Source organism: Diadema antillarum, unplaced genomic scaffold, assembly GCF_040938485.1.
Source record: "Diadema antillarum isolate AM-2024a unplaced genomic scaffold, OU_Dant_1.0 seq00000619_RagTag, whole genome shotgun sequence".
Classification (NCBI taxonomy): Eukaryota; Metazoa; Echinodermata; class Echinoidea; order Diadematoida; family Diadematidae; genus Diadema; species Diadema antillarum.
Window position 1 is genome coordinate 703,436 of NW_027271542.1, and position 26,785 is coordinate 730,220.

A 26,785-nucleotide genomic window follows, 5' to 3' on the forward strand; every position below is an offset into this window, starting at 1 on the left:
GCTATCATATAAAGCAAACAGAATTAAAATTGGCTCATAAATGACAGAGAAGTAGCAAATTGAACATTTTGATCACACACGGACGCACAGACAGACAGACAGACGGACGGACAGACACACGGACACACACACGTACGGAGCCCGTTTCATAGTCCCCTGCTCGAACTCGTTCGGCGGGGACAATAAAAGACTAGGGGGCTTCATGAAGACATGCTAATGATTGAAAATTACTTCTATAAGGAGCTTGGAGCATGTAAGGTCAGTCCTTTGTTCTCATCATCCACTTAGTAGACAAATAAATAAATAAATAAAAGAACACATTTTTATATCTAACTGCAGTCAAAAGCCCTGAAAATGAGTACAGGCCTGCACTGAATCAGCCCACCTTTTCACAGCTTTGAGCATGAATGATAAAAATGAATGAGTTTTGTGTGTGCATTTGCCCCTTTCATTCCATCTTCAGCTTGACTTGACATGCCTGTTACCTTCACGTTAAAAATGCATTTGTAAAGACTTCTTGAAGACAAACAACACACTTCCCAATTCTGAAGTGTTTTTTACAATAAAAGAGCAAACTATTGTGGAATGAAATCCCACAATGAAGAAAGAATAAAGAATTCTTTACAAATTGCTTTTTTTTGTAAAGAATTCTCGACGACAAACAACACACTTCCAATTCACTGAAGTGTTTCTACAATACAAGAGCAACCTGTTGTGGAATGGAATTCCTGGTGTGTAATGACATGTGACCTGAAGCAGGCAAGTTGATAAGATTAGGTATTCATACGTGGGTACCAACAGATTTTATGAAAGAGACCAACATGTGTATTTAGAGCATCAACATTTTGCTACTCACCAGACTTTAAGCTTTCCAAATGGGAAGGACTTTAGACCTTACTACATATTACTTTGATATAAGATATCTCAGCAGAGGCCAATGAAATTTACATATCATTAGTGGATCTCTGTAAGCACTTAAAATTCAAGAGTAAGTAAAGAGACAACATTAACCACTATTGACAAAAGATGACGCTGTACTGACTTAAATGCTAAAGTTCAGGGACACAAGTAGAATTGTTGCATTCCCTCAGTCAGAATTATCAAACACGCTTTATACTTTGAGAAATCTGTTGAGGACGAGTCCCGAGTATACTCAGGCAGGTGTCTATGGGAAATTCGTGTAGTTGCAAAATCAGTCTGTCCTCAACAGGTTAAACTCATTGAAAAGCTCACTGATTTATGCCTGTATCATTTTTAAAACTGTTCACTCATCAATATCACTGTTTAGGGAAAGTTTTTCCTCTGAACAAAAGTAAGGAAAGCAATGTGTCCCCTTGATGATGGGGAAGAACAGATGATGAGACACCTTGTTAGGACAGCAAATCTTGCTGGAACAGCAAATTTCAATGGCAACAGCCAATCAGGAAGCTGGATTCTTGTCGTTACCTTGACAATTGCCATCCCAGCAAGAGTTGCTATCACAGCAACTTTTTATGAAATGGGGCCCTGGAATGACCCCTCCTACCTGAGCAGACTGAGTAACCAAAATGATGTGGATTGATGACAGAAATTCTGTGGAGCACTGGATGGGTTGAGTGTAGTAACCCGAGAAGAAGAAGAAGAAGAAGAAGAAGAAGAAGAAGAAGAAGATGAAGAAGAAGATGAAGAAGAAGGAGAAGAAGATGTACAACAAAAGAAATTCAACTCCTGTTTCATTCTCTATCTGATTTCACTGTCAAGTTTGCGACTCACAATAACATAGTACAGTTCAGAAAATTTCTAAAAAACTCCCAAAATTACTTTTGTCACAAACAGGCCTGATAGGTAACTACCCAAACTGACCGGTCAAGTGTTTGTCCATAGCCGCTAGCAGGACATCTCTTCTCTGTTGGTAGAAAGCGCAGACCTTTGAGGCGTGTTTTAGGAACCCTTCCACGCCCCAGTTGTTCAGCAGCTTGTACAAAGTCAGCTGGAAATGAACATCAGATGCACATTAGTTATCAAAAGGTTCAGGCTGGCACAATGTCTTAATCAAATCATCCTGGAAAAAATGCTGAATGTGAAAAATCAAATTTGGGGATGTATTTTGGAGAAACTGTCATCATGGTTACTATGATGCATTTACGGGTATATTGACTGAGTGTTTACAGATCTAGTGTAAACATGATTTGAGTTTCATCTTGAAAATGAGCAAGGAAGAAATTGTTGTATTTGCATACTGGTTCCATTTAAAACATGAATGGATATACATGATCCAAAAAACAAACAAAAAAATATCTTAGCACAACTTCGACTTCAATATGATCCTGGCCCTTTAACCTATAGTGAGGACAGACTGATTTTGCTATAAAACACATTTCCCATAGATACCCGCCCTAGTATTCTCGGGACTCGTCTTCAACGGGTTAATAAGCTATTATTTTCAGACACATCTCACACACTTAAAACCAGTATGAATGAACACACAAAAATTCCATCTACAGAATGAATCCACCTCCATCCAGTTACTTTATAATCTTATCCTCTCCTTCACATTAACACTCTGTTATTCTGAAAAGATTCTTACTTCCACAGCCAGTCAACTAACTGGTGAATACTTTGAAGACTCTGCAGTTCTCTATCACTGACTCATTATGTATAACACTGTTCCCTGCTAATCTTGACAGCTCACTTGTCATGTACAGTGTCGTGACAGTAGAGGGCAGTATTGGTGTATCAGAGTGGAAAACCGTGATCAGGCTTACCTGAGTTAGCACACTGGTGTGTAACACCGAAGACTGCATGTGCATGATGATGCGATGGACCAAGTCATGTGGTCCAGTTACCACGCCAACACGCAGTCTGCAGGTCATTCAAACAGATGAGGAGAAAGTGGAAAACACAAAAATCTGTAAATTTTAAATTTGTACTTGCCATATGCCATGAGAGCAACCTTCACGACATACGTGCCTATTTGTGCCCAGAATAGCTATTCTATCATCAATGAGTTGAATGTACTTTTTAAGTACAAAAGAAAAACAAAGACCCCAAAATGCTATCTGCTCTAATGATATCATTAGCATAAATTGACATATATGTACATGTACTCAAATGAATTTCCTTCCTTGTATCATTGACCTATTCTGTGCAGGGATGCCAAGTTCAAAAAAATTTATGAGTGAGATTTTCATGACTCGGCATCTCGGCGAGCGAATGTGCGCGCGAGGGAGGGTGTGGGAGGGGTTCCCCCCCCCCCCCTGTGGCCTCCCACGGTAGGGAGCTTTTTCAATTTTTAGCTCTTAATGGTGCGATCAGGTGCATACTTAAAGGGATCGTATAGTTTTGGTTGAGACCTAATTTCAGTTTTCTAACGTTTTTGTGAGATAATGAGAAACCTCTTATGAAATATGAAAGAGCATGTAATTCCATGAGGAATTCTAAATTTATTATGATGAAAATTGGTTGTGAAATGGCTGAGATATCCAAATCAGAGCGATTCTAATACATCTTGTAAGTGTGGGACCCACACTTTATTACGCTCGCTTTGTTTTACTTTGTTTTTGGATGTTTCAGTCTTTCCAAACCCGATTTTCATCAAATAAACTTTGAATACCTCTTAATTAACCCTAACTAGGCCAGGCTATTTAGGTAGTTGATAGAGCCGGGAGGGGGGGGGGGGGGGGGGGGGCCTCCCAGGCCCCCCCTCCAGATCTCGGCCGTCGACCGTGCGATCGCGACGAAAATTGGCACACACATTGCCTATGATGTAATCTAAAATACCTTGAAGTTGATTTTTCAAAAAATTATCATTTATGCTAAATTATGCTAATTTATGCATAATGAAGCATGAAATCAGACTATTTGGTATAAATCACAAAATAAAGCTCAAAACAGGCACATTTTTTGTGTAAATATTCTTTTTTGTGTCATTAGCAAATGTAATAAAAAAATTGTGATATCAGAAAAAATTCTTAAGTATTTTATTGTTTTTTGAATTTCTTATGTATTTCTTTGTTTTTCGACTTTATGTTTTTCATTGTTTTTTTGATGAAATTTGTCTGCGACATCGCTCCGAACAAGAAAATACAAATGTATGTTATTCATTGATTTTAATCAATAAAACACCAAAATAATCATGCTTTTATGAAATTTGCCTGTAAGCACAGTTTGCATTGAAATTGTACACAAATTCACGTTTTTGAGCAATATTTGGTCTGACATGCATGTACATATTTATGCATAACTTCGGAACCGCGCGCCCGGGCGTCGCAAATTCGGTGTCAAAAGATGCGGGAGACTCGAAAGAAAAAGTCATGAAATGTCGCAGCGATAGCTTTTTGCGATTGCGATACATCGCGCGGAACATCGAGGGGGGGGGGGCTCGGAGGCCCCCCCGGCCTAGTAAGGGTCAAAATGGTTAGCTCTGTACTATGTCAGAAGTGTTTTCTTGGTATCTCGCAAAAAGTTAAAAGCAAAATTCTCATCTCCACCAATCCTGTACCATCCCTTTAAGTGACTATTTTTTACTTATTTTGAAAGACAAAAGGAAAATATACCTACAATTGCAACTATCACTTTAATCTTTTGAGCTATGCTCATTATTATAGGCCCAAGTTGCAGACTTTGCGCGATGCTTGAGAAAAATGGGTGCCCTGCGTGAGATCATGAGACGGCCCCTAAATGCTCGAGTCTCACGCAGAATGATGCGTGAGACTTGGCAGCTCAGTCTGTGCTTATGAGTCAAATGCAGTGGTGGATCCAGGCTGGGCGCATCAGGCATGTGCCCCCCCCCCCTTTTTTTCGAAAAACAAAAGAGATAAAAAGGAAAAAAATTGGGGGGCACCCCTCCCCCCTTTAATTTTGTAAAGGCACCCCCTCTTTATGGAATTCCTGGATCCGCCCCTGCAAATGTCCATAAATTTCACACTCAAAGACTGTTAAATACTGGAAGTACAGTGGGTTTGACCTCATAAAATCAGCCTGGTCTTCCAAGCCTATTACTGGAAACTGTATCTTGTTTGTCCATATCACAATGATACTAGAATAATATGTCTGTACACAGTTTCAGTTTCAGTTTATTTTATTCAATCACGGCAATTTGCTTCATCAAAGCTGTTTTTCTGCGAATCATGAGAACATATAAATAGCAGAAATAAATACAGACTACATATACAATAATGAAGAACGGAACAAGCTTCAGGTAACAACATAAACAACGAAACATTAAAAAAGTACTACAAAAAAGGAAAACACAGCAAATGCCTACGGTCACATGTTATTTCAACAAAATCAAATAGAGAGAGAGAAGAAAAAAAAGGAGTGAAAAAAAAAATCCTGGGCAGTTGTTTAGGCTACAGCAGAGATATATCGAGAGATTGTTTGAAACTGGATACAAAGAGAACTTACATTTCAAGTTATAAGCTAACTGATTCCAACTCTGGACTCCTCTACAGGAAAGAGTTATTTTTTCAACTTCTATTTTTACCTTACCCAATATAAATTTCTTCATACTGTTTCTCAGAAAATAATGTGTTATAGGTTCTTCAAAATATTGAAATAGACATTCTGGAAGCATTCCATTAGAAACGTTATACATAACATGGAGTAATTGTTTATATCTTCATGTTTCTGAAGTATCTAATGACAAATGATTCTAGATTGCTGAGGTTGAGTATCTTGGTTCAACCTAAAGGACAGTTTTCAAAACTCTGATTTTGAAGAATTTGCAACTTTTCAGATTCCATATCAGAATCAACTAGAAAAGCACTCTGAGAGCGCAGACCTCCGCCAAGCATGCAGCTCATTTCCACCACTGATCCTGTTCTTCCATAGAGATACAGTGCACTCCCATTATAAGGAACACGGTTATAATGAAATTTCGGTTATAACGAAGTAATAATTTGGGCTGCAATGTCATCCACTCTATGTATTTCTACTGTTTATTTGTTCGGTTATAACAAAATTCCGATATAACAAAAGAAAACTGCCGGTCCCGAGGACTTTGTTAAATGGCCATAGAAAGAGCAACACAAATGAGCACACACAAAGAAAGACAGATACACAGATATACACACTCACTGACTCACAACCATGCCATATACAGCCATTAACACAAACACAAACACACACACACATACACCACAAACAAACTGACAGACAAACAAACATGCATGCACTCTGAAACAGACAAACAAACAGACATGTACCCAGAAACACTCATGGACAGAAATACAGACATACACAAAGAAAGACCCACATTCATTCAAACACATTCAAGCAAATTAACCCAGATGTGGCCATGGAGACAAATTCACACGCAAATGCACACACTCACACACACACACACCCACACACACACACACACACACATGCACACACCCACACGCGCGCACACACACACACGCACACACACACACACACGCATACAATACAATACAATTCAATACAATACAATATTGGTATTCATATAGCGCTCTTACAATGAGTGCACATGTATCACAGCACTTCACAAATCCCTTACACTTGGGAGGTAGGAGAAAAGTAAAAAAAAAAATACAACAGACAAAGAAAAAAAGTACAAAATGAATCAATCAGTTATTGAAAAGGAAAGTCTTAAACGATTTCTGGAACACTGACAGAGATGGTGATTCCTTGACACACACACACAGAAAGACAGACAGACATGACGGACAGAAACACTTAAGACAGACACGCAGACAGTCAGCCACTCTAAGACACACCCCCACCAGGAAGCTTACCCGGCTGAGATGATCTTAGCGATGGAATCGAAGCGTAACACTCTCCCATCCACATCCATAGAGAGGAAACTTGGGCATTTCTGGTATGCAAACAAACGTGAGCAATGTACATGAATTATACAGGAAGTCTATACGAAGTCTCTTCCTATGATAGGTAAACATACATTATAGTTGTCTAGGCAAGGGCTATGTATGTCTGATATACATGATTGTACATGTATTTGTGAATCTTACTTCTGAATCACTGGTAAAACATGTAGTAACTTTTTGTGCAACAAATTCATATTTGAGATTTCTCATGTGGATCCTATGAATGTATGATAGCTCAATGTGTTCTGTTTAATTTGAAGATATTTTAATATGCATCATAGTAATATCTTTTATAATATAGGGCTATGATTTTGCAAGTTTTCACCAAATAAACCATTCTAATAATAATGAAATGATGATAACAATATTAAAATAAATACTAATGACAAGCTATAGAGATTTCTTATAGAGTAAGATTTTGAATGCATATTATGGGCTGATGAATATGAAGATTTTAATTTGTTCTTTTTTGTTTAACTGCAACATTAAAACTTAGCAAAGTCTTAACATCTTAAATATGCCGTGCATGTTTTTTCCTGCCATAACATGCTTTCCTTTTAATAATATCCCATAACTTCAGCTGTCCTTCCATAATTTTTTAAACTCAAGGTTCCTCTTTCCTTAAAGGCCATTGTCCTAATAAAAATAAATGTGATATGAAGTAACCCATTAAAATGTGGCCTTTATTACACTTGGATCAAAATGTGTTTATTTGTCTGCACTCTCACTACTTCCCCCATTAAAGAATTTCCTGACTAGTCTATCACTTTCCCTCTATTAGTCACACTTCTAAACTGCATATGAGAGAATACAACTTGAGGTTTAAATATCAAATTGCAATTCTTTTTAAACTATGTGAATATAGTGTTTTGGATGAATAGTAAACATCCAGGAATGACAGAGGAGACAGGTTTAAATGTGTCAAAGTTGAGTTCAATCTTCTCCCTCATGCAGACCTGGGAAATTCAGTTTAAATTGTTAGTGGGATTCTCGGTATCGCCACAAGCACGGAAAATCTATGCGCATGCTAAAACGTCCTGTAACAGATGCACTGTGGGATTCCTCGGTGCCATTGTCACTTCTGGGTGTTTTGCACATGTCTTAGTTCCCATGGAATTCAATGCAATTTTGGTCTGCTTTTCTTTTTTTGCTGCTTTTTTTCTTTGCTTAGAATTCAACTAAAAAAAGAGTTTAAGATTTCAGAAATTTTACTGATTTGACGTCACTAGAGTCATGGTTCACTACTGCAAGGCTTCCTTGTGCTGGTCACATGGAGGAAAGCCAAAAAATCTTCAACAAAAACTACCCCTGGATAGAAACGGAACGTGACCTGAGTGCATATGCAGCCAAAACCTGGGCAAGTCTCCTGGGCTATCCCATAATGCCTTTAAAATGCTGCTCTGCCCACGGTACCTAGCTAGGTAATGGCGACACTGAGAATTATTATGGCAATTCCATGCAGTAAAAGAAGGAAACAGTTGCTGGATATTTCAAACTATGGCAGAAAGTTTTCTGACATCACATGGTAACACAGCAAGCTACGACTATTCTAAAATATGGCTAGTGTGCACTGATTTCAGAAATAATGTGCCTAACTGTATGAATCAAACCTGTATGAATGCATTTGACTCATACTAGATATGTTCCTTCCAAAGAAAGATTTTATCATTTGTTCCAGATGCTTGCCCAAGAATGTGTTCAGTATTTTGTCATAAACTCCATGACATTTACCCCAGAAATTCACCTTTGTCCTAAGAATTCCCTGCTCTCCAATCTAGCATGCTCACACGCACGCACGCTTGTAACACAACATGTAAACAGAGAGTTGAAACTTGCTGAAAAGTACAGTCCAAATGCGGCACAAATTAGAACTTTCAGTTTCTGTATGATTTCTGATTGTTAGAACAAAGAGGCAAGGAGATTTTCAGTTACTTTCTCACACGAAACCATGAAATAATATGTATACAAAATTGGGGAAAATGTACTCATGCATAAAAAACCCAGGAAAAGGTTTTTGGGTCAACATTCATTGGCACTTTGCCCCATTTCCCATGGAATAATTATGCAGTTGATAAGTCAGCAAGCATCATCAAGAGCACAAATACATCAGGTTTGCCAAGTTTCACATGTCAATTGAAAATAAGCGAGATTCCAATAAAATGAAGATGCATTGTGTGATACAACATGCATCTGGGCAATACTGCTTCCCAAACCAGAGAGGCCTTCACTCTCTGTTAGTAAGGTTTTGAGGGAATAACAGGGTAGCGTCCTATTGAATCAGGGAGATGTATTATTTCTACTGCTGGCTGCTGTTGAAATCAAGTCACCACATCATTTGGCGATGAGATACAAGATATTTGCTGATTTTCATTTGATACATTTTTGGTGCTCAAAGGAAAAACATAGTTTCCATATATGACTGCATATTAAAAAATTGATAATGGCACAAGAACGGGAGATTAAATTTTGGTCGTGGTCCGGATAGCTGTCTGGATCCAGGATACTTTTCTTATCATATTTTCTTTAAGGATTATCATTGGCAAATTAGACCAACAAATGAGCAAATTCAAGATGTGTGACTTTGAGGTGTGCATACACACTACACACTGAGTGCATGTTTGAGTGTTTTTTTCTCCGTTGTTGGACTGTATACATGTATGTAAGTTTTTGTTGTTTTAGATTAACAGTTGTATGATCTTATGTATAATTTCTCAATATGTTTATTGTAAACACCTTCAAATGTTATTTGTGAAGCACTGTGATTTTTATCTATATACGTGTACACACTGTACATGTACTCTGTAAACTGAATGTACATGTATTTCAGCCTCTGGGCTGCTAATTTCAGGAACAATAAACCTTATCAATTCAATTCAATTCAATTCAGTACTAGCATGCAACTCATTTCTGATGAACCAGTAAACTCTGAGACACAACAGAAAGGGTTCTTTATCAGTGAGAAATAAGGGCAACTTTCAGCATGGGTATGTTTGTGGAAAAGAGCTGCTTTGAAAAGGTCTGTGCTCTCCGAGTGCTTTTCTAGTAATAATTGTCTTTTTTTTCCCCCTTCTTCTTCTTTTCCTTTTATGGCTCACTGCTTACAGTGAGCATGGTTAATACTTGGCTGATGCTGATTACTGCTATGTCACCTGTGGCGAACAATGAGAGGTGGGTATCATTCACCTGTTTTCATATGTGGGTACAGTCATGGACCACTGCACAGGGATCAAACCATGCTCTTTGCAATGAATAAATGAATTGGGATTTTTTATGTACATGAGTTGTGAATAACTCGAACACAGGCCCTCCATTTAATGTCCTACCCAAGGGATGGAATATTTTTTCCTCTTACAAGAGGGGAAGGTACAGCTGTATGATTACACACAACATTGCTCAGCTAGACTCAAAAAGAATCAAACCAGAGCCATTTGGACTGAAAAGCAGATGCCCTACCAACAGAGCGACATCACAGCTCTGTCATTATTGTAATTATCACAGTCACAATCTGGCATCACTTTTATTACTTTGTAACTTTTACATTTCATTTACAAAAAAATAGCAAACATCCCCCGGGTACTGATGTACACAGTCTCATTTGGTTCATATTCAGGTCATATCTACGTTAAGACCCCAATTTTAAGTTGTTAAATCATTTTTCTAGAGTGCCCCATACACAATTATGGAAGACATAATTTCAAAGGACCAGTTCCCACCAGTATGAGCAATATCATAAGGATCTTTAAAATCATTTCAATAGATATAATCTTGTCAAATACCTCTTGAAATTGCAGAAAGTAGTAAGCATCATCTTCCATGATGATGATGTCATATTTTCTGGCCAGCTCATAGATCTTTTTTCTCCTCTCTAAGGTGACACAGCTTCCAGTCGGGTTGTCCCCATTAGGCACAATGTAGAGAAGTCTCGGAGCATCGGACCTGCAGACAGAAAAGACAACATAGTCTGACCAAAGATCCTACACTCCATATAGATGATCAACTCTAACAATGTTACACGGATGAAACAGAAGTGGCTACCGCCAACTAGCGTTGAGAAGGTGTAGATCGAACAAGTGTTAGCCTCTTTTGTGAAGGCAGCTCGCAGTAATTTGTGGACGTGCACAGTCACAGCGAGTTTAGTGACCTGTGAGCGGAGCTGAGCGAGCTGTGTGCGAGTCTACCCCTCGCTGTGACCAGGGAAGTGAGATGAAAACTCTGTACAGTCTTTTGAAAAATCGAATAACGACAAACCTGCTGACGGTTTGATCACACTTACATTGTAGCTATTGATGCAGTTTCATGCACTGCACCAATTCTTAGGTTTACTCATGATTCTTTACAGAAAATTCCTTCATTCTTGTCTTAGCCTGTCTTGGTCCTACACAAACATATCAGGAAAGTACAGCTCACGTGGAAACTTTCCCCACTCAACGCTAGTGGCGCACTCCTTAAAAATCCCACAATTCCAAGCACAGCGTTTCATTTTTAGACTGAGAGTTGACCATCTTATGTAATGTGAAGGATCTTTGGTCTGACATCCTATCAAGTCCATCAAGTGTGACCCCCCCCCCCCCAAAAAAAAAAAAAAAAAAAAAAAGTAATTTGCCTTCCTATGACTGAATATATGTACGGACTGATTTTGATATAACACACATTTCCCCTAGACACCTGACAGAGTATTCTCGGGACTAGTCTTCAACGGGTTAAAGGAGACATCTTCATGATTTTGGGACTTTTGCATAAAACATCATTCTATAAACTGGTTATACTGGGTACAGACTTTCAGAATTTATAGTGATTGGAATGAGGAAAGAAAACGTTCTCAAAATTCATAACAAATCACAATAAATGAGGATAATGACATGGCAGCTTCACATAAGAAGGCATGATTCCATGCTCAAGGAAGCAGAACAAAAGAAGAAAGCACGCATAAAGTCTACACAGGAGAAGTTGTTAGGCAAGTGGTATTGTAATTGAATTACATTGCTACATTTTTAGAATAGATATGGCCCTGCTAAATCATCAACTCTGTGCAGTGTTTTACGTTTTGGGTTTTTCAGAGTATTGGTTTCAATGCTCAAGGACCACAATATATTCCACAAATCTACACATGGTACAGCCGTACTTTATTCATATACAAAATATTTTGCAAAGTTTTCATTTTCATGAATTTTGCAAGTTGGTTGCTATTCACAAATTTAAAACGTGCAAAAATATTGACTCTGATCCCACCATGAGTGTGATGTACACATATACACTTTTCCATTCAGTACCGTACTCCACAATCACGAATTAAATTGCTGAATTGTCAGGAAGTCCCAATTAGACTCACTATATGGCACGTATATACATTTCATCGTCTGGAATATCCTTTCAAGTGGGATAAAGCCATGTTTGGCTTGCACTTCGATGGAAACATGCTTCTCAAAAAATGTTTAAGTTTCCAAGAATCAAATGCTCTTAAAGAATTAATAGTTCTGTTCCCATTTTGTTTCTTATGATGTAGGAGAGTACACACTTCTCAACATGCTGTCAAAAGTACTTCAGCAAAATGAAAGAGCTGGCTTTTACTGATGAGCATTTTCACTTTGAAATACACTTTCTTAGAAAAGCAAACTATTCTGTTGGCCATTACAGGCAAAGAAGAAATTATGCAGACTTGATTTCCCAGAAGCACTATTCACATTTTCCAAGTACATATATCAATTCTAGTTTTAATAGGCATTTTTGTAACCAACAGTTGACAAGTATACTACACTTCTTATTGCCACATTTCTTTCACACAGTACACTCTTATCATAATCATATCACACATGTACCATAGTTTAAAAAGGTGATAAAGGACATGGCAGACTGGAAATATTACCCCGTTGAGGGCGAGTCCCGAGTATGCTCGGGTAAGGGTCTATGGGAAATGTGTGTTGTATTAAAATCAGCCCGTCCTCAATGGGTTAAGAACCTCATCCTTGATATCCCTAAATTAACCCCTTCTGTACCAGGTACTTTGAACAGTGTGTACAACGCTATGGGGTTTTCAGTGCCAGCCAGCACTCAAAGGGTTAACTTGCTGCAGTCTCACCCTCCCTTCCTGGCCTCCTCTGGGTCCCACTGAGACAAGATCTGCTCCATGTGGTCCGGGTCCAATCCCTCTCCATCAACCCTCACTGGTAGAACCTCGGCTCCAAGGGGCTCCATCTGTATGGAGGGGGTAATAACATATGACACAAGGTGGTTAATTGATGTGAAAAGCAATGTGGTTCAGTGGTTAAGGCTCTAGACACTCAAAGGGACTAAATGGACTAAATGGACTAAATGTACTCTCCACTGACATCCAATTGACCAACTGGCAATGCTGGGGTAGGCCTACATATGTAGGCCTGATGATAATGCTATGACCCACAGGGAGAACAGAGGTTATACAGTGGACTCCCATAATGACGAAGTCCACGGGGACTGGAAGTTTTCTTTCGTTATATCCAAATTTTGTTATAACCAAACAAATAAACAATAAAAACACACAGAGTGGATAATGTTGTGGTCCGACTTTTTCACTTTGTTGTAACCGGAATTTCGTTATAACGGAAGTGCACTGTACTGAAGAGGCTACCCTGTAACCAGGACCAAAGCACCTCCAGTAAATCATTTTTGAAAGAATGCATCTGATCTTGCCTGAAGAAGGTGGTCAGAAGGAGACATACACAGCCATCTAGAATTCATAGTAGTTTTCTGCCGTTTAAAGTCTTTCCAGTTTGATACTGGGCACTAAAATGAATTCCTGGTGTTCCTTATGACTATTCAATACAATAATCATTATTCCCCTAAGCCTGAAAGTAGACGATAAACTAGATATATCGCTACGGCTACTGATATGCCTCCGCCATAATGCATGGTTCTCCTAATAGGTCTATAGTACAATGTCTTGACAATGTGTGATGACAGTTTCACACAATTGGCAAAATATTAAAATGACAGGTTTGACACAAATGTGCTGAATGTTCACTTTTTCTAGAACTAGGTTCAATTGGATGAATGATTAAAATGTCAGAGTGCAGGTATTTGGGGAACTGATGATTTTTACTTGACTTTTGACCCTTTTATAAGTCTATGCATTGAGTAATTTTCAAGGTATTGAGAAAAAGCATAATTTCAGTATCAAATGGGAAAATAGCATTATCTAAACCTGGCCTTTGACCTTTGATCTCACAGTTCCAAAGAGAATCACTGTTAGGTTGAACATGCATAAATATGTAAGTTTCACGACGATACCTTGAGTTACTTTCGAGATACGTGTATGGAGGAAAAAGTGCAATTTAGCACTTTCACTTGACCTTTTACCTTTTGACCTTTGACCTTTTGGCAAGAAACTTCCCCAAAAATATATATTGGGTAATACATGCCATACATCAAGTTTGAAAAAAAAAAACCCTTCAGGCATATTGCATTTTAAGGAAAGTAGTGATATTTTGAGGAGTTGACCTTGACCTTTGACCCCCTGACCTTTGACCCATGACCCCAACTTCCCTAGATAATCACTGCCCATCGGTACAAGCATATATACTAAGTTCCATGAAGATACCTTGAACCATTTGCGAGATATGGAGAAAAACATGAAATTTCAATTTTTTTTTCACAAAATAACCTGTGACCTTTGACCTTTGACCCTGTGACCTTAAAATCCACACAAAGTATCATCCCCCAAGGATATACCCTCATACCAAGTTTGATGTAAAACCACCACACGGTTCTTGAGATATCGACAAAAACAAAACGGGACGGACGGACGGACGGACGGACGGACGACCCGAAAACATAATGCCTCCGGCCACTTCGTTGCGGAGGCATAAAAAGGTATTGATGTATGCGAAGATAAATGAAATCTATTTATAAATACAGGGCCTACAGACACTCAAATGAAAACAGAAAGTGGATTGTTCAACAACTTACACGAATACAATTTTCTCATCACGCAAACACGCAACTCCCTCCCTCTCATCGTGTCAGGACAAACTTATTTTGAAAGTCCATCGAAACAGAAACACAAGATTTGCCTCAATAAAGTGAAAACAAAGTTAGAACAGAAAAGAACAAATCAAAATGAACAAAAACACATACAATCAAATGATGTACTGTTCTGCTTGTCTGTAGAGAGAACTACAGAAAACAACCATACCAACTGACAGCTTCTTTGGACTCTTTAAACCTGGTCCTAATTACGGCACTTTCAAAATGAGACCTTGTATCACAAAATTAACAAAAAGTCACAGCCCTTGACTTTACATGAGGATTAAAAAATGGTGAAATGGGTTAACCGAGTCAATGTTGAGTTTTTTATATTTTCTGAAAGAGCTATCCTTCTTCTACATCATTCTTTAGTTTGGGATCATAACATGAATAGCAAGTGTGTTTTCAGCAGGTTTTCTACAACTATTTTGGGGGAGAGTAGAATGATCAGGTATGTCTGAAAGGCCCCTTTTCATTTCTTGAAATCCTTTGCACACTCTTCACTCTCAAGTCTAATGACTTTTGAATGGATAATACTACTGCTTTGAAAGTTGGCAGTAATCATGGACAGAATGTGTTAATAGAGCATGCCCAATTTCAGCTTTATCTGATAATCCCTTCACTGTTGTTGCTCAGGTGGTTTACATCCTGTGTTTTGTCCCTTTCATCACACAGCTAGCACAGCTAGACCCTGTACTTCAGAGGCTCTTTTCTCACTTCACACTTTTCCAGAGTGTGTGCTTTCTTCCCAGTATCTAGATAGGTTAGGGGAGTCCATTTGAGTTGAGTTATACATCATTTTAAAGCTTTGAGTCTGCTCTTTCAGAATATGCCCTGAACTAAAAATCCATGTCTGGCAACTTTTTGTGGGTTTTTGTGATGCAGGGTCACAAATGCTGGAGAGTGAGGCAAGTTATTTTAAAGTGATGTTGGTGAGGATTGTAAAACAGGTTGGCAGTGGAAGCAGGTTTGATCACATGGAGGTAGATAGTCAATTTATTGTAATTCAGATCATTTATTGTCATGCACTACGGCATAAAAATCTTCATGACTAAAGACTAAACACTTGTGTTCTTCATCAGGACAAAGTTCTATCTTTAGCGCCTGAAAGCAAAAGCCTTCAGGCAGTGATATTCACCAAATCATCACATACTCGGCAAACTCATTTGTGGGTAAAATTTGATTTTGTCAAATAGACAGAACTGAAAATGCACTCTGAAGTACCTGCACACAAATTTCTGCTTTGATGCTTACTTTCACTTTCATATCATCTGTGTTAACAACTGTCTAAATTCTTTAAAAAAAAGTAAAATATCACGTACAGAGAATGAGTGGTTCTAAAAAGGCCATATAAAGCACTAAAATTTACAGCTTGTTCCATCTGGATGACTTGAAATCCTATCACACCTAGTACTTTTAACCTCTCCAACTAGCATTTTAAATCCTCAGGTTTGAACAGTAGACATGTTACTGAATACCAAAGGCATCATGCATATACTTATGCTACATTATGCATACATCGTACATGTAGTTGTTTTCAGTATATTTAAGAACACATCTCTACAACTTGCTGGGGAAAACACTGCTGAAGCTGAAGTAAATTTAGGCACTCCCAAAACCTTTTAAAAATCACTCTATCAACTGCACCACAGACATCATCATCCTTTTGTTTAGTCTGCCATTTGTTTAGAGGAAAGACCTTCCCATGAAAGACTATAGGACCTACATTAAAACATTTGATTCAAAGATTGGAAGAACAAAATGTTCCACTATCATAATATTGTCTGCATCCAATCACCGACTGCTATCCCACTAGTCTAGATGGGAAAAAAATTACATAAATATGAATTTTATAACCGATCCCAGGAAAAGGAAAATGACCATGTCGAGAGTGATACTGTTGCTACGGTACCCAAATAAAAACACCCCTAGACAAAGAAACACAGCAACTCAAAATAACCAACAAAGGAATACCATTACCATAAAAACATGCATAATGCACACAAGGATATACATACACATTGTAGACTGACACACAAACACACATACACACACACATGCACATACTTGAAGATGAGGAACTCACAATTGCTATTGCTCCTGAGTACATAGGGACTCCAACCAAGACTTTATCACCCCGAGTAATAAGCGCCTCGCAAGCCTTACAGGAAGAAAGAGAAAAGATGCAGGGACATAGTGAAAAACTTGATATTATACTCTCGGCACAATGTGAAATAAACATGTCTTTTCTAGTAGAACAAAATATGTGACCATTCTTCATCTATCTTCGATGTATTCAGATTTGCTAGTTGCCATTACTATTTGAGTTTGAGGATGTTTCATTACAGCACATGTGTTGGCATAGAATACAGTGATGTCATTTCCACTGAGAAGACAGGAGTGAAGACTCTTACAGATTTGATTCATCATAAAATCAAACCTTGTACGAAATGGTAATAAATCTGTGAACCTGATTTAACAGTTAGAAAAAGGTGTAGGGATGGTACCATGCTGAGACCATGTTGGCTACCCGGTGTGATCACCATGTGGAGACGACTTCCATCCGTACGCTCTTGAGTTGGGGGGCTATGAAGGTGGCGTTGGAGCTCCAGTAACCAGTCTCTTAGCTCTGCAAAGCTGGAGGGTCAGAGAAGAACAAAACGTAAAAATGCAAATCAAAGAGAACCAAAAGTCTTGTGAGTCATAGAAAAGTCAAAGGTCAGACAGTACATGGAAGAGGTGTCAAACTTCATGATGGTCAGAAAGGAGACTAAGGTCGCATTGGTCTGAGAGCATCGAAAGATCACATATAGCAGACAGATGGCAGAGGTCATGTTGGTTAGAGAGGAGAGACATGTCATATGGGTGAGAGGGGAGCCAGAAATCATAGGTGTCAAAGTGAAGCCAGAGGATAAATGGGTCAGAGAAGAGTCAAAGCTCATATGGGTCAGAGAGGAGACATATGGCGTACAAGTGAGATGGAAGGCAGAGATCACTGGGCCAAAGAGGAGCCAGGGTTGTCTCTAGAGGGATAATGAGTCAAAGAGGAGCTCATGTGGGTCAGAGAAGAGTCAAAGATCATATTGGTCAGAGGAGTAAAGGGTCATATGGGTCATTTACTGCAGGTGCCAGAGATCATATGGGTCAGAGAGAAATGTCACATGGATACAGTAAATGTAGGAGGGGAGCCAGAGGGTATAGGGGTCAAAGAGGTGCCAGAAGGTAAATGGGTCAGATAGGAGTCAGATGTCATGTGGGTCAGAGAAGAGTCAAAGTTCATATTGATCAGAGAAGCCAAAGGTCATAATGGGTAAGAAAGGAGCCAGAGGTCAAACTAGGATAAAGAAAAGCACTTAAAGGTCATTGTGTCAGAGACAGCCAGCAGTCTTAAAATGGGACACATACATGTATGAGCAAGAGGTCATGTGGGTCAGAGTGGAGCAAGAGGTCACTGGGTCAGAGAGGAGGTCAAGGGTCATTTATGGGTCAGAGATGTGGAAAAAAACACAGAAGTGGGTCATCCAGACAACAAAGACATGATATGATCAATCATACAACTCTTGAATTCAGGGGAACAAAATAATTACATAGGCATGCTTCGTACTAGTATATGTGAGACACACATTAACGTCTTCAGTAAGTGTATGTGATGTATCGTGCCTCATCAATTATGGTTGTTACCTTGTCAATTAACATGAAAACGAAACACCCTGTATCTCTTTTCATATTATTGGTCATGGATATAGTAGCCATCTCCATGCCCTGGCCTGTCTTACTTGCACGAAGGCAAAGTGATTAAAGCAACAGCCTTATTTGATGACAGTTTTTCTTACTCTTTCAGTGTCTGCATGGAATACCGCAAGTGATTTACGAGGGGGTAAGTTTCATTAGAAAGAGACACTTTCAGTGTATGTTGGAATCTTATACATCATGAGAATTCATTATCAGTTCTCAGAAGATCATTTTCAGAAATGTCTAGGAGATGACAAAAAGGGGCTCTCCCTTTGGTTCCTAACGAAAGGTTTAATCCTTGCAACTGATTGACAAATTGCCCTACATCGACGTAAATAAGCACTGAATTGATCAATGTTTTAACAAAGCAGTACCCGCTGCATGCTATAAGGATTAGAACGGTGGTCTAGTGGAGATGACGCCTGTCCGGTGATCAGGAGGTCGTAGGTTCGAATCCTGCTCGAGTATGTACACCCATGATTTTTTATCATGGCTACTACTAAAACACTGATCAATTCAGTGCTTATTTACGTCGATGTAGGGCAATTTGTCAATCAGTTGCAATGAAAACATCTCGACGGAAGAAATTCATGAATTTGAATAAGGTTTAATCCTTTTAAAAAGGCCGGGGGGGGGGGGGTTGAATCACCTCCCCCTCGACATTTTTCGCGACTACTCCGCCACGCGAAATTTTTTGACCACGCCATTCGCTGACTTTTTACTTTCAAGTCTCGCGCATCTTTTGACACCATTTTTGCAAAAATCATGAATATCGTTGCGACGCTGCATGACGTTTTATACATGCCTGTCAGAACGAAAATGGCTCAAAAACGTGATTTGGTGTATAAAGTCTATGCAGATGGAGTTCTCTCTTCTTATTCATAAAGATATGATTATTTTTCATTTTCATAGGCTGAAACTAATGAATTTTAGCATAATTATACTTGAAATAGGTTCCATCATAAATTTTGCGGAAAAAAACGATAAAACAAAAGTAAAAAAACAAAGAAATAGGGCCTACATAAGAAATTCATAAAACAATACAATACATAAGAAATTATTTTGATACCAATTTTTTTTTAAGTACATTGTTGGGAAGGCAAAAAAAAATTTTTTCACCAAAAATTAGGATTCTGGGAGCTTTAATTTTTGATTTAAAGCAAAATGTGTGATTTTATGCATATATTAGCATAATTAATTATTATGATAAAAATTTCCATTTCTTTTTGTATAGCTTGGTAGATTACGCCACAGGTAATGCACGTGCCAAATTTCATGGCAATTGCGCATTTGACGGCAGAGATCTCATAGGGGGAGGGGGGGTTGAATCAACTCCTCCCAGGCCACAGAACACCCAAAAAAGCCCGGCCTGGTTAGGGTTAATCACTAGGTTTCACTCCCAGTGAGCTTACCCCTGTGTGATGCCATACTGCTGAGCTCTTTGCATCTCTTGCGGGGACAGTGCCAACACAGTTCCATCTCTGTGAAGTCAAGACATAACAGAACAGACCAGCTTACAACTGAATTCAATACCTCTTGCAGTGTATCAGCTATGCAATGGATACCTTTACAAGTAGATTTTAAAGGTATGGTTGAGTAGTCACTGTGCATGAGTTTCTTGTTGATCTGTCCGTGATGAGGGGGAGGGAGTAGAATAAAAGAGAATGGGGAGAGAAGAAGGGAATCCTTATAGTGAGGTGAGTCCATCAGGTTGTAGAAATGACAGCGATGGAATGGGAGCCACACTGGTATGACTAGATAGTGTGTTCAAGAAATGAGACAAAAATACAACTGATTTAAAGTCCACCTTCACAGACATGTGGATTGGGTGAATGCAGCAATATCAGCAGAACACATCAGTGAGAGTTTTATGAGGAAAATCAGACAATCCGTGCAAGAGTTATGCATTTTTGAAGTTTCTGCTTAGTCACTGCTGGATAACAAGACTGCTATACAGCTTGTGATGTCACATGCGTACAACAATATAAAGACAATAAATAAAGAAAATTCAACATATTTTCACTTTTCTTGCATAATAAAAGAACACTTGTCTTCCCTTTTTCAGAAGGTAAGGGGGATAATATTACCCCTAACACATGTCAGTGACAAGTAGAGGAAATTGTGTATTTTTTATCAAAAGTAAAATTTTGTGAAAGTCTCTTTTATCATATTTTCCTTATCGTTCTACGCATGTGACATCATATATATTATACACTATAGTAGTCTTCTTACGTATCTAGCAGTGACTGCACAATTGAAAATTCATACATTTTGAATGGATTGTCTGATTTTCCCCAAACTTTCACTGATGTGTTCTACTAATATTGTAGCATTCACTCAAATCACATGTCTATGAAGGTGGACTTGTCATTGTGACAGAGTGTGTCACAATGATGCAAACCTGACACAAACACTACACAGTCTACCTAGAGTGTACCTCTAGCAGTTTTAAGGAAGATCTGGAGCATGAATATGATTTTCTGCTAAATGCCCTGGGTGGTTTCATTCGGACATGTGGGTATGTTTGTTCCTGTGCAGAGGGGTGAGGTAAAGGTGGTGTTTGTCAGGAAGTGAGAATCGAGGAAATGGAAATAACTACCGGTACTCGTGCATCTGTAATTTTTCTTTCATTTTGAGCTTTCAGACTGTTTCCTAGATTGCTTCATGGCAAACATTTCTGAAACAATATTGTTAATGCTGTAGTATGACATGGACCAAGGGTCATACTTCATGACAATAATATAGAATATTTATACAAAAAAAAATAAGTGAGGCTTGCTAAGAACATTGCAACTATGTTGTGATTAATTGTTGTGCATCTTACTCAAAACAAGGTATATATTGAATTGAATATGACACATACAAATGTAATATGTTAGATGAACCAGAGTACAGTATCAATGGCACACCAATAACATAACAGCCAAATATGTGGATGTACACCTTGTTTTAAAATCTGGATCAGTAAGGGCTTATCATATGTTTTCAATTGTGAAGACCAATGTATGTTGAAAAAAAACAACAAAGACAACAGTTACTTCTGACCAAAACAAGAAGGCAAATATAAGCTGCTGTCATTTATTTGACACTTGAAGCTCTTAAATCACAAACAGAACATACCAGACTAAAGGGGAATGAATCCCATGCAGACATACAGCACCAATGATGATTAATAGTTGTAATCTTAAAGTTTTGGTGCCACCATCCCTGGATAAGACACAACAACATTAGTTTATGACATCATACATAGACAATGATTTAAAAAAACACAAATAGAATTCAACAAAATTCAATTTTTCATGGAAATTACATATCTTCCCTCTTCTTGATGACAAATGTAAACAGTAATATAAATCCCTATTTTTGAAAGAGGTAAGTCAAACCATTCTTCATTATGCTAGAGGAAAAGAAAGAAATACACGTATATATTAAAACTCCTTTATGCTCTCTTTTTATCATTTTCCATTTGTGACATCACAAATGCTGTTGTAGTCTTCTCATCCAGAGATGGCAGCACCAAAATTTTAAAAAGTCATTATTCTGAACAAATTGTCCAGTTTTTCTCAAACTGGACTGATCGTGTCCAGATATAAATATTGCTGTATTTACTCAATCCATACATGATATACATATTTGGGTATTACTCCACTTTGAAAGAAAAACTATTGCTTTTACGGGATGCTGGGCCGTAGGATGTCATAAAAGGGAATCAACTCATATAATGTCCTAGAGTTTCACTGTGTCTGCACGAAAGGAAGCCATTGACTCAGTTCTCTTTGTCTTCTTCACAAAGCATGGCATCTTATGGTTTCTCCTCTCAGACATCTTCAAGTGATTGTGATGAGACTGGTGAACAAGTCATAGAAAACAAATTAAAGGGGAGGTTCCCCCAATATGCATGTGGATTGAGTTTATGCATCATCATGGGGCCATCACTGTGGCATAGTGGATAAGACTCTCAACTTCCTATTGGAGGACCCGAGTTCGATTCCAGCCCTGTGCTTACATGCTTGGACAAGATCAGATTTTTTCACCCACTAGAGTATTATGCCCCTCTCAACCCTGGTGCATATATATGGGTACCTGGCAATGCTAGGGTAATAATAATTGCAGGGCAATCTGGTAGAGCAGTGGCAGCACAGAAGAGACTACCCTGGATAAATATGACCTAATCGATATTATCATTATTATTATTATCATTATTATCATTATCATCATTATTATTATTATCATTATTATTATTGTTATGATTATATATCATTATTATTATTATCATTATCATCATTATTGTTATAATTATATATCATTATTATTATCATTTTTATTATTGTTATAATCATACATCACTATTATTATTATTATTATTATTATTATTATTATTACTATTACTATTACTATTATCATATAGAACACATCATTGAAGTTTGAGGAAAATTGGACAATCTGGACAATCATGATTGAAAAAAAAATGGGTAAACTTCAAACGTGATTATCTCGAAATATCATCCTTAACCCGTTGAGGACAAGTCCCAAGTATACTTGGGCAGGTGTCCACGGGAAATGCGTGTTTTAGCCAAATCAACCCATCCTCAATGGGATAAGCGAAAATTGCATATGGTTCGTATGACCGCTGACAATATAAAACACTCCACCATCTATCCAAGAATTGCCATAATTTATAAGAAAGAATTTCATGGTATGTAATTTCTATTGTGACTCACTTGAGGGTGACTGTGGCCTCTTCAAATGGGAAAAGATCCACATTAGGAACTCCAGCAGCCAGTGAAATCAGTGTTGGTGGCCCTGATAGCAGCAGCTCAGCTAATGAGTTAAGAAAATAAAAAAGACCAAGTCATAGATGTGAATGAATATATACTTTAATACAACACTGGATCTCAAGTAAACTAACATTCCAGGACATATCCACATAATGATGGTAATGTTTTTCATTTATCATTCTGAATTCATTTATTCATTTACTATTCGTAATTCTTGCATTCATAATGTGCCATTTCTATAACTTTGTATGCACTCTGAGCCTCATGAGAAGAGTGTATCAAATATTAATTGTATTACATTGCATTCTTGTATTGTAATACTTTAATAAAACTATGCTAATATACATGTGGCTTGAGTGCATGCAGCAATAGAACACATCATTACAGTTTAAGGAAAATCGGGCAATCTGTTAAAAATGTTATGAATTGTTAAAGTTTCAGTGCCCCTATCGCTGGATAAGAAGACTAAAAGAGTTCTTGACATCACTGCAGAACAATGATAGAGTCAGAGAACATTACATAAAAGTAATTCAACATACTTTCATTTTTATAGAATAATGAAAGAACAATAAACTTAATTCTTTCAAAAAGCACAAGGAATGATACTACCATTAACATACTGTACAATGTTTATTGTATGTCAGTAACAAGTCGGAGGAATGTGTCCTCTTCACGCAAGGTAAACGTAAAGCGATGTCTTCCCTGGATATGACAATTTGTGATTACAGTGTGTTTCAATGTAAGCTAATTAATTGACCTTTTAACCTTTGACCATGTCACCAATTTTTGAACTTGACTGGCATGTTTAGGTGATGTACACATTTACCTCTGGTGTGAGTTTTGTGGTCATAGCTCAAAGCTGTGAAAAATTGAGAACACACAGTGGTGCTTATCAGGGAAAGTTCATTGACATTTTGACCTTTGACACTGTCAGAACTCACTGATATTCAAACATGACCAGCATCCTTCAGTAATGTAGGTTTTGTGAATTCAATTGTCATAGCTCACAGCTGTAGAATGTTGTTGACAGTACATTACAATGCCATGAGTAAAGTGCTCATCAGTTAAAGTTCATTAACCATATAATGTTGACCTTTGAACTTATTGGACTGCACCTACATTTAAACTTGACCTGTGGTGTGAGTCTGGTTGTCATTGCTCAAATCTGTGGAAAGCACACCACAATACTGTATGGTGCTTATTTCATAGACATCTTGACCTTTGACCTTGTCGGACTTCACCCATATTCAGATCCCAGTGTTCAGAAAATAGCGAATTTTCAGCATTAACAAGAGTAATTTTACCATTTTAACCTGACTTTGACTGGTGACCCCAAGCTTCTGAAGAGAATCAGTGTCACGCAATACGACATGTAATAATAATAGTGAGACTCTTATAAAGCGCACATTTCTACCTAAAAAAGATACTCAAGGCGCTATATATACGTTTCATGAAGATATCTTTGTCATATGTCTGAAACATGAAGAAAGAAAAAAAAAAGAAATGCTTTCACTCGACATGTGAACTTTGACCCCATGCCCTAAAATTTTCCCTAAAGATTCTTTATCTGGTGACATATGACATGTTGACATATGTTTACAGTACACAGGAACCATGGGGCTTACACTGGGAAATAAAGAATTTCTAAGGTCGATGACCTATGACCTATGACCTTTGACCCTGAGCAAGTGCACCCTCAAATTCATTGGCGCAGTTTCGTTCACTAACTATACACGTGACCCAAGTTTCGTTTGGATACGGTTTAAATTAGGTCATCAACAAAATCAAATGGACGGATGGACGGACGGACAGTTGGGTAAGCTTAAAAACATCCCTCTGAAAGAGTGAAGTGGTAAATCAAATGAGAGAGAGAGACAGAAAAAAAAAGGTCATTTTGCGAAACAGGAACACGAACTAATCATAAATCGGCGATTTACCGTCTGCTGCTTCACACAGGTACACCTATAATGACCTCTGACCTCACAGCATGACCTTTATAGACAGCTTCACGCTTTGAAACGAGGGACCGCCGCATCCAAATACAACTTACAATATAAAATCTCACTCGATGCGAGTCAAAGCTCCCTGACCAAAATACGCACATACAACATAAGTGAATCTTGCTGAACGACCCACACACAGGGACATAAGATCTCATCTCTTTGCTCCATGCTTTTCCCTGCTATGTTTAGATGATCATTCGTGCAGTTCGATTATACCTTACACGCAAATAAAACAGAATTGCACCACATATGCCCACAACACTACCGGTAGATCGAAGAGCCACATTCACAGCAGTGACGTAACAATCAAGACGCTTACTCAGATTTTGGATCTCCGACAATCTTCTCGAAGAGCTGCGACTGTTCAGGAAACGTCCATAATCCATCTTCGACCTTCATAAACACACCGTTTCGGTAATTTAATCAATTTTATGCTTGCTTTGTTCACAAAAGTTGCTCGTAACAATCACAAAGCTTGCCGAGGACTTGCCCTATCGAGCAATAACTAGTGATTTCCTGGGTTTGGAACTTGTCTTGACGGACCAGGTCAATGAAATGTTTCGTTACTAAAAAGAAATATCCACATTATGATTGAAATACATTTAAGAAATGGTCCACTGGGGTATAAACAGCGTACACAATTTCGTAGACTGACAAGATAGAACCATGGAGCTACTATACGTACTACTACCGAAGCCAGCCAAAAATCTTTTGTGACAATCGACAAAGAAATCAGCGGGATAGAGATTGACACGCTTAGTTGAACAACTTAAAAGCGCTGAAATCTCTCGAGGTTGGTGCTTTATCTTGAATTACGATAAAATGTTATGCATTTGCGATTTATCCTCACACCATTCCCCTCTTCCTTTTTTCCATTTCTTCTCCTTCAGAATTCAGGGATTAAAGGTATGAAAGACAGACGAAAAGACAGACAAATAGTAGTCCTATACCTGAATGTACGGCCTAGAATAGTTCCATTTCTTCTGACAAGAGGAAAAAGTGCAACTATGAGCAGATGCAGACAGATAACGCTTGGCATTCAGATTCGAAATACTCGATGAGTCTAATCACACAGCGGAATCCTCATATTAATGATGTATGCATGAAAAAAACTGATACTACTTTCATGACATTTACCCAGATAACAATTCTCCGTCGGGCCAACGTCAGCAATGGTCGCCATCCACGGTCGCTGTCGGTGAGATGACGTTGGCTCAACGTTGGGCCAATGTTTTTATGGTCGCCATGGTCGCGGTCGGCGAGATGACGTTGGCTCAACGTTGGGCCAATGTCTTTATGGTCGCCACTTGCGGTCGGTGGATATTGTTGGGTATCCTACGTTGGGCCAACGTTGGTGATGGTCGGTAGGGTTGCAGTTTGTGAACTAACGTTGGCGCAACGCTTTGTCACCGTCTCACCTTGTCGGTGATGCAAGATGGACATTGGT

The 26,785-nt window shown here is 38.4% G+C and overlaps 1 protein-coding gene across 1 annotated transcript in view; it reads right to left on the reverse strand.

Moving 5' to 3' along the window:
- LOC139736027 (kynurenine/alpha-aminoadipate aminotransferase, mitochondrial-like) overlaps nt 1–25,724 on the reverse strand; it is a 31,952-nt gene extending 6,228 nt beyond the window's left edge. Inside the window, exons 1-10 of the mRNA XM_071646773.1 lie at nt 25,658–25,724; nt 23,279–23,378; nt 19,970–20,038; nt 17,333–17,462; nt 16,912–16,986; nt 12,904–13,019; nt 10,604–10,763; nt 6,738–6,817; nt 2,745–2,841; nt 1,843–1,969 (exon numbers count right to left, since the gene is read on the reverse strand). Coding sequence (XP_071502874.1) covers nt 1,843–1,969; nt 2,745–2,841; nt 6,738–6,817; nt 10,604–10,763; nt 12,904–13,019; nt 16,912–16,986; nt 17,333–17,462; nt 19,970–20,038; nt 23,279–23,378; nt 25,658–25,724 — 1,021 coding nt within the window. The remainder of the gene's footprint in view (nt 1–1,842; nt 1,970–2,744; nt 2,842–6,737; nt 6,818–10,603; nt 10,764–12,903; nt 13,020–16,911; nt 16,987–17,332; nt 17,463–19,969; nt 20,039–23,278; nt 23,379–25,657) is intronic.
- Nucleotides 25,725–26,785: the final 1,061 nt, after the last annotated feature.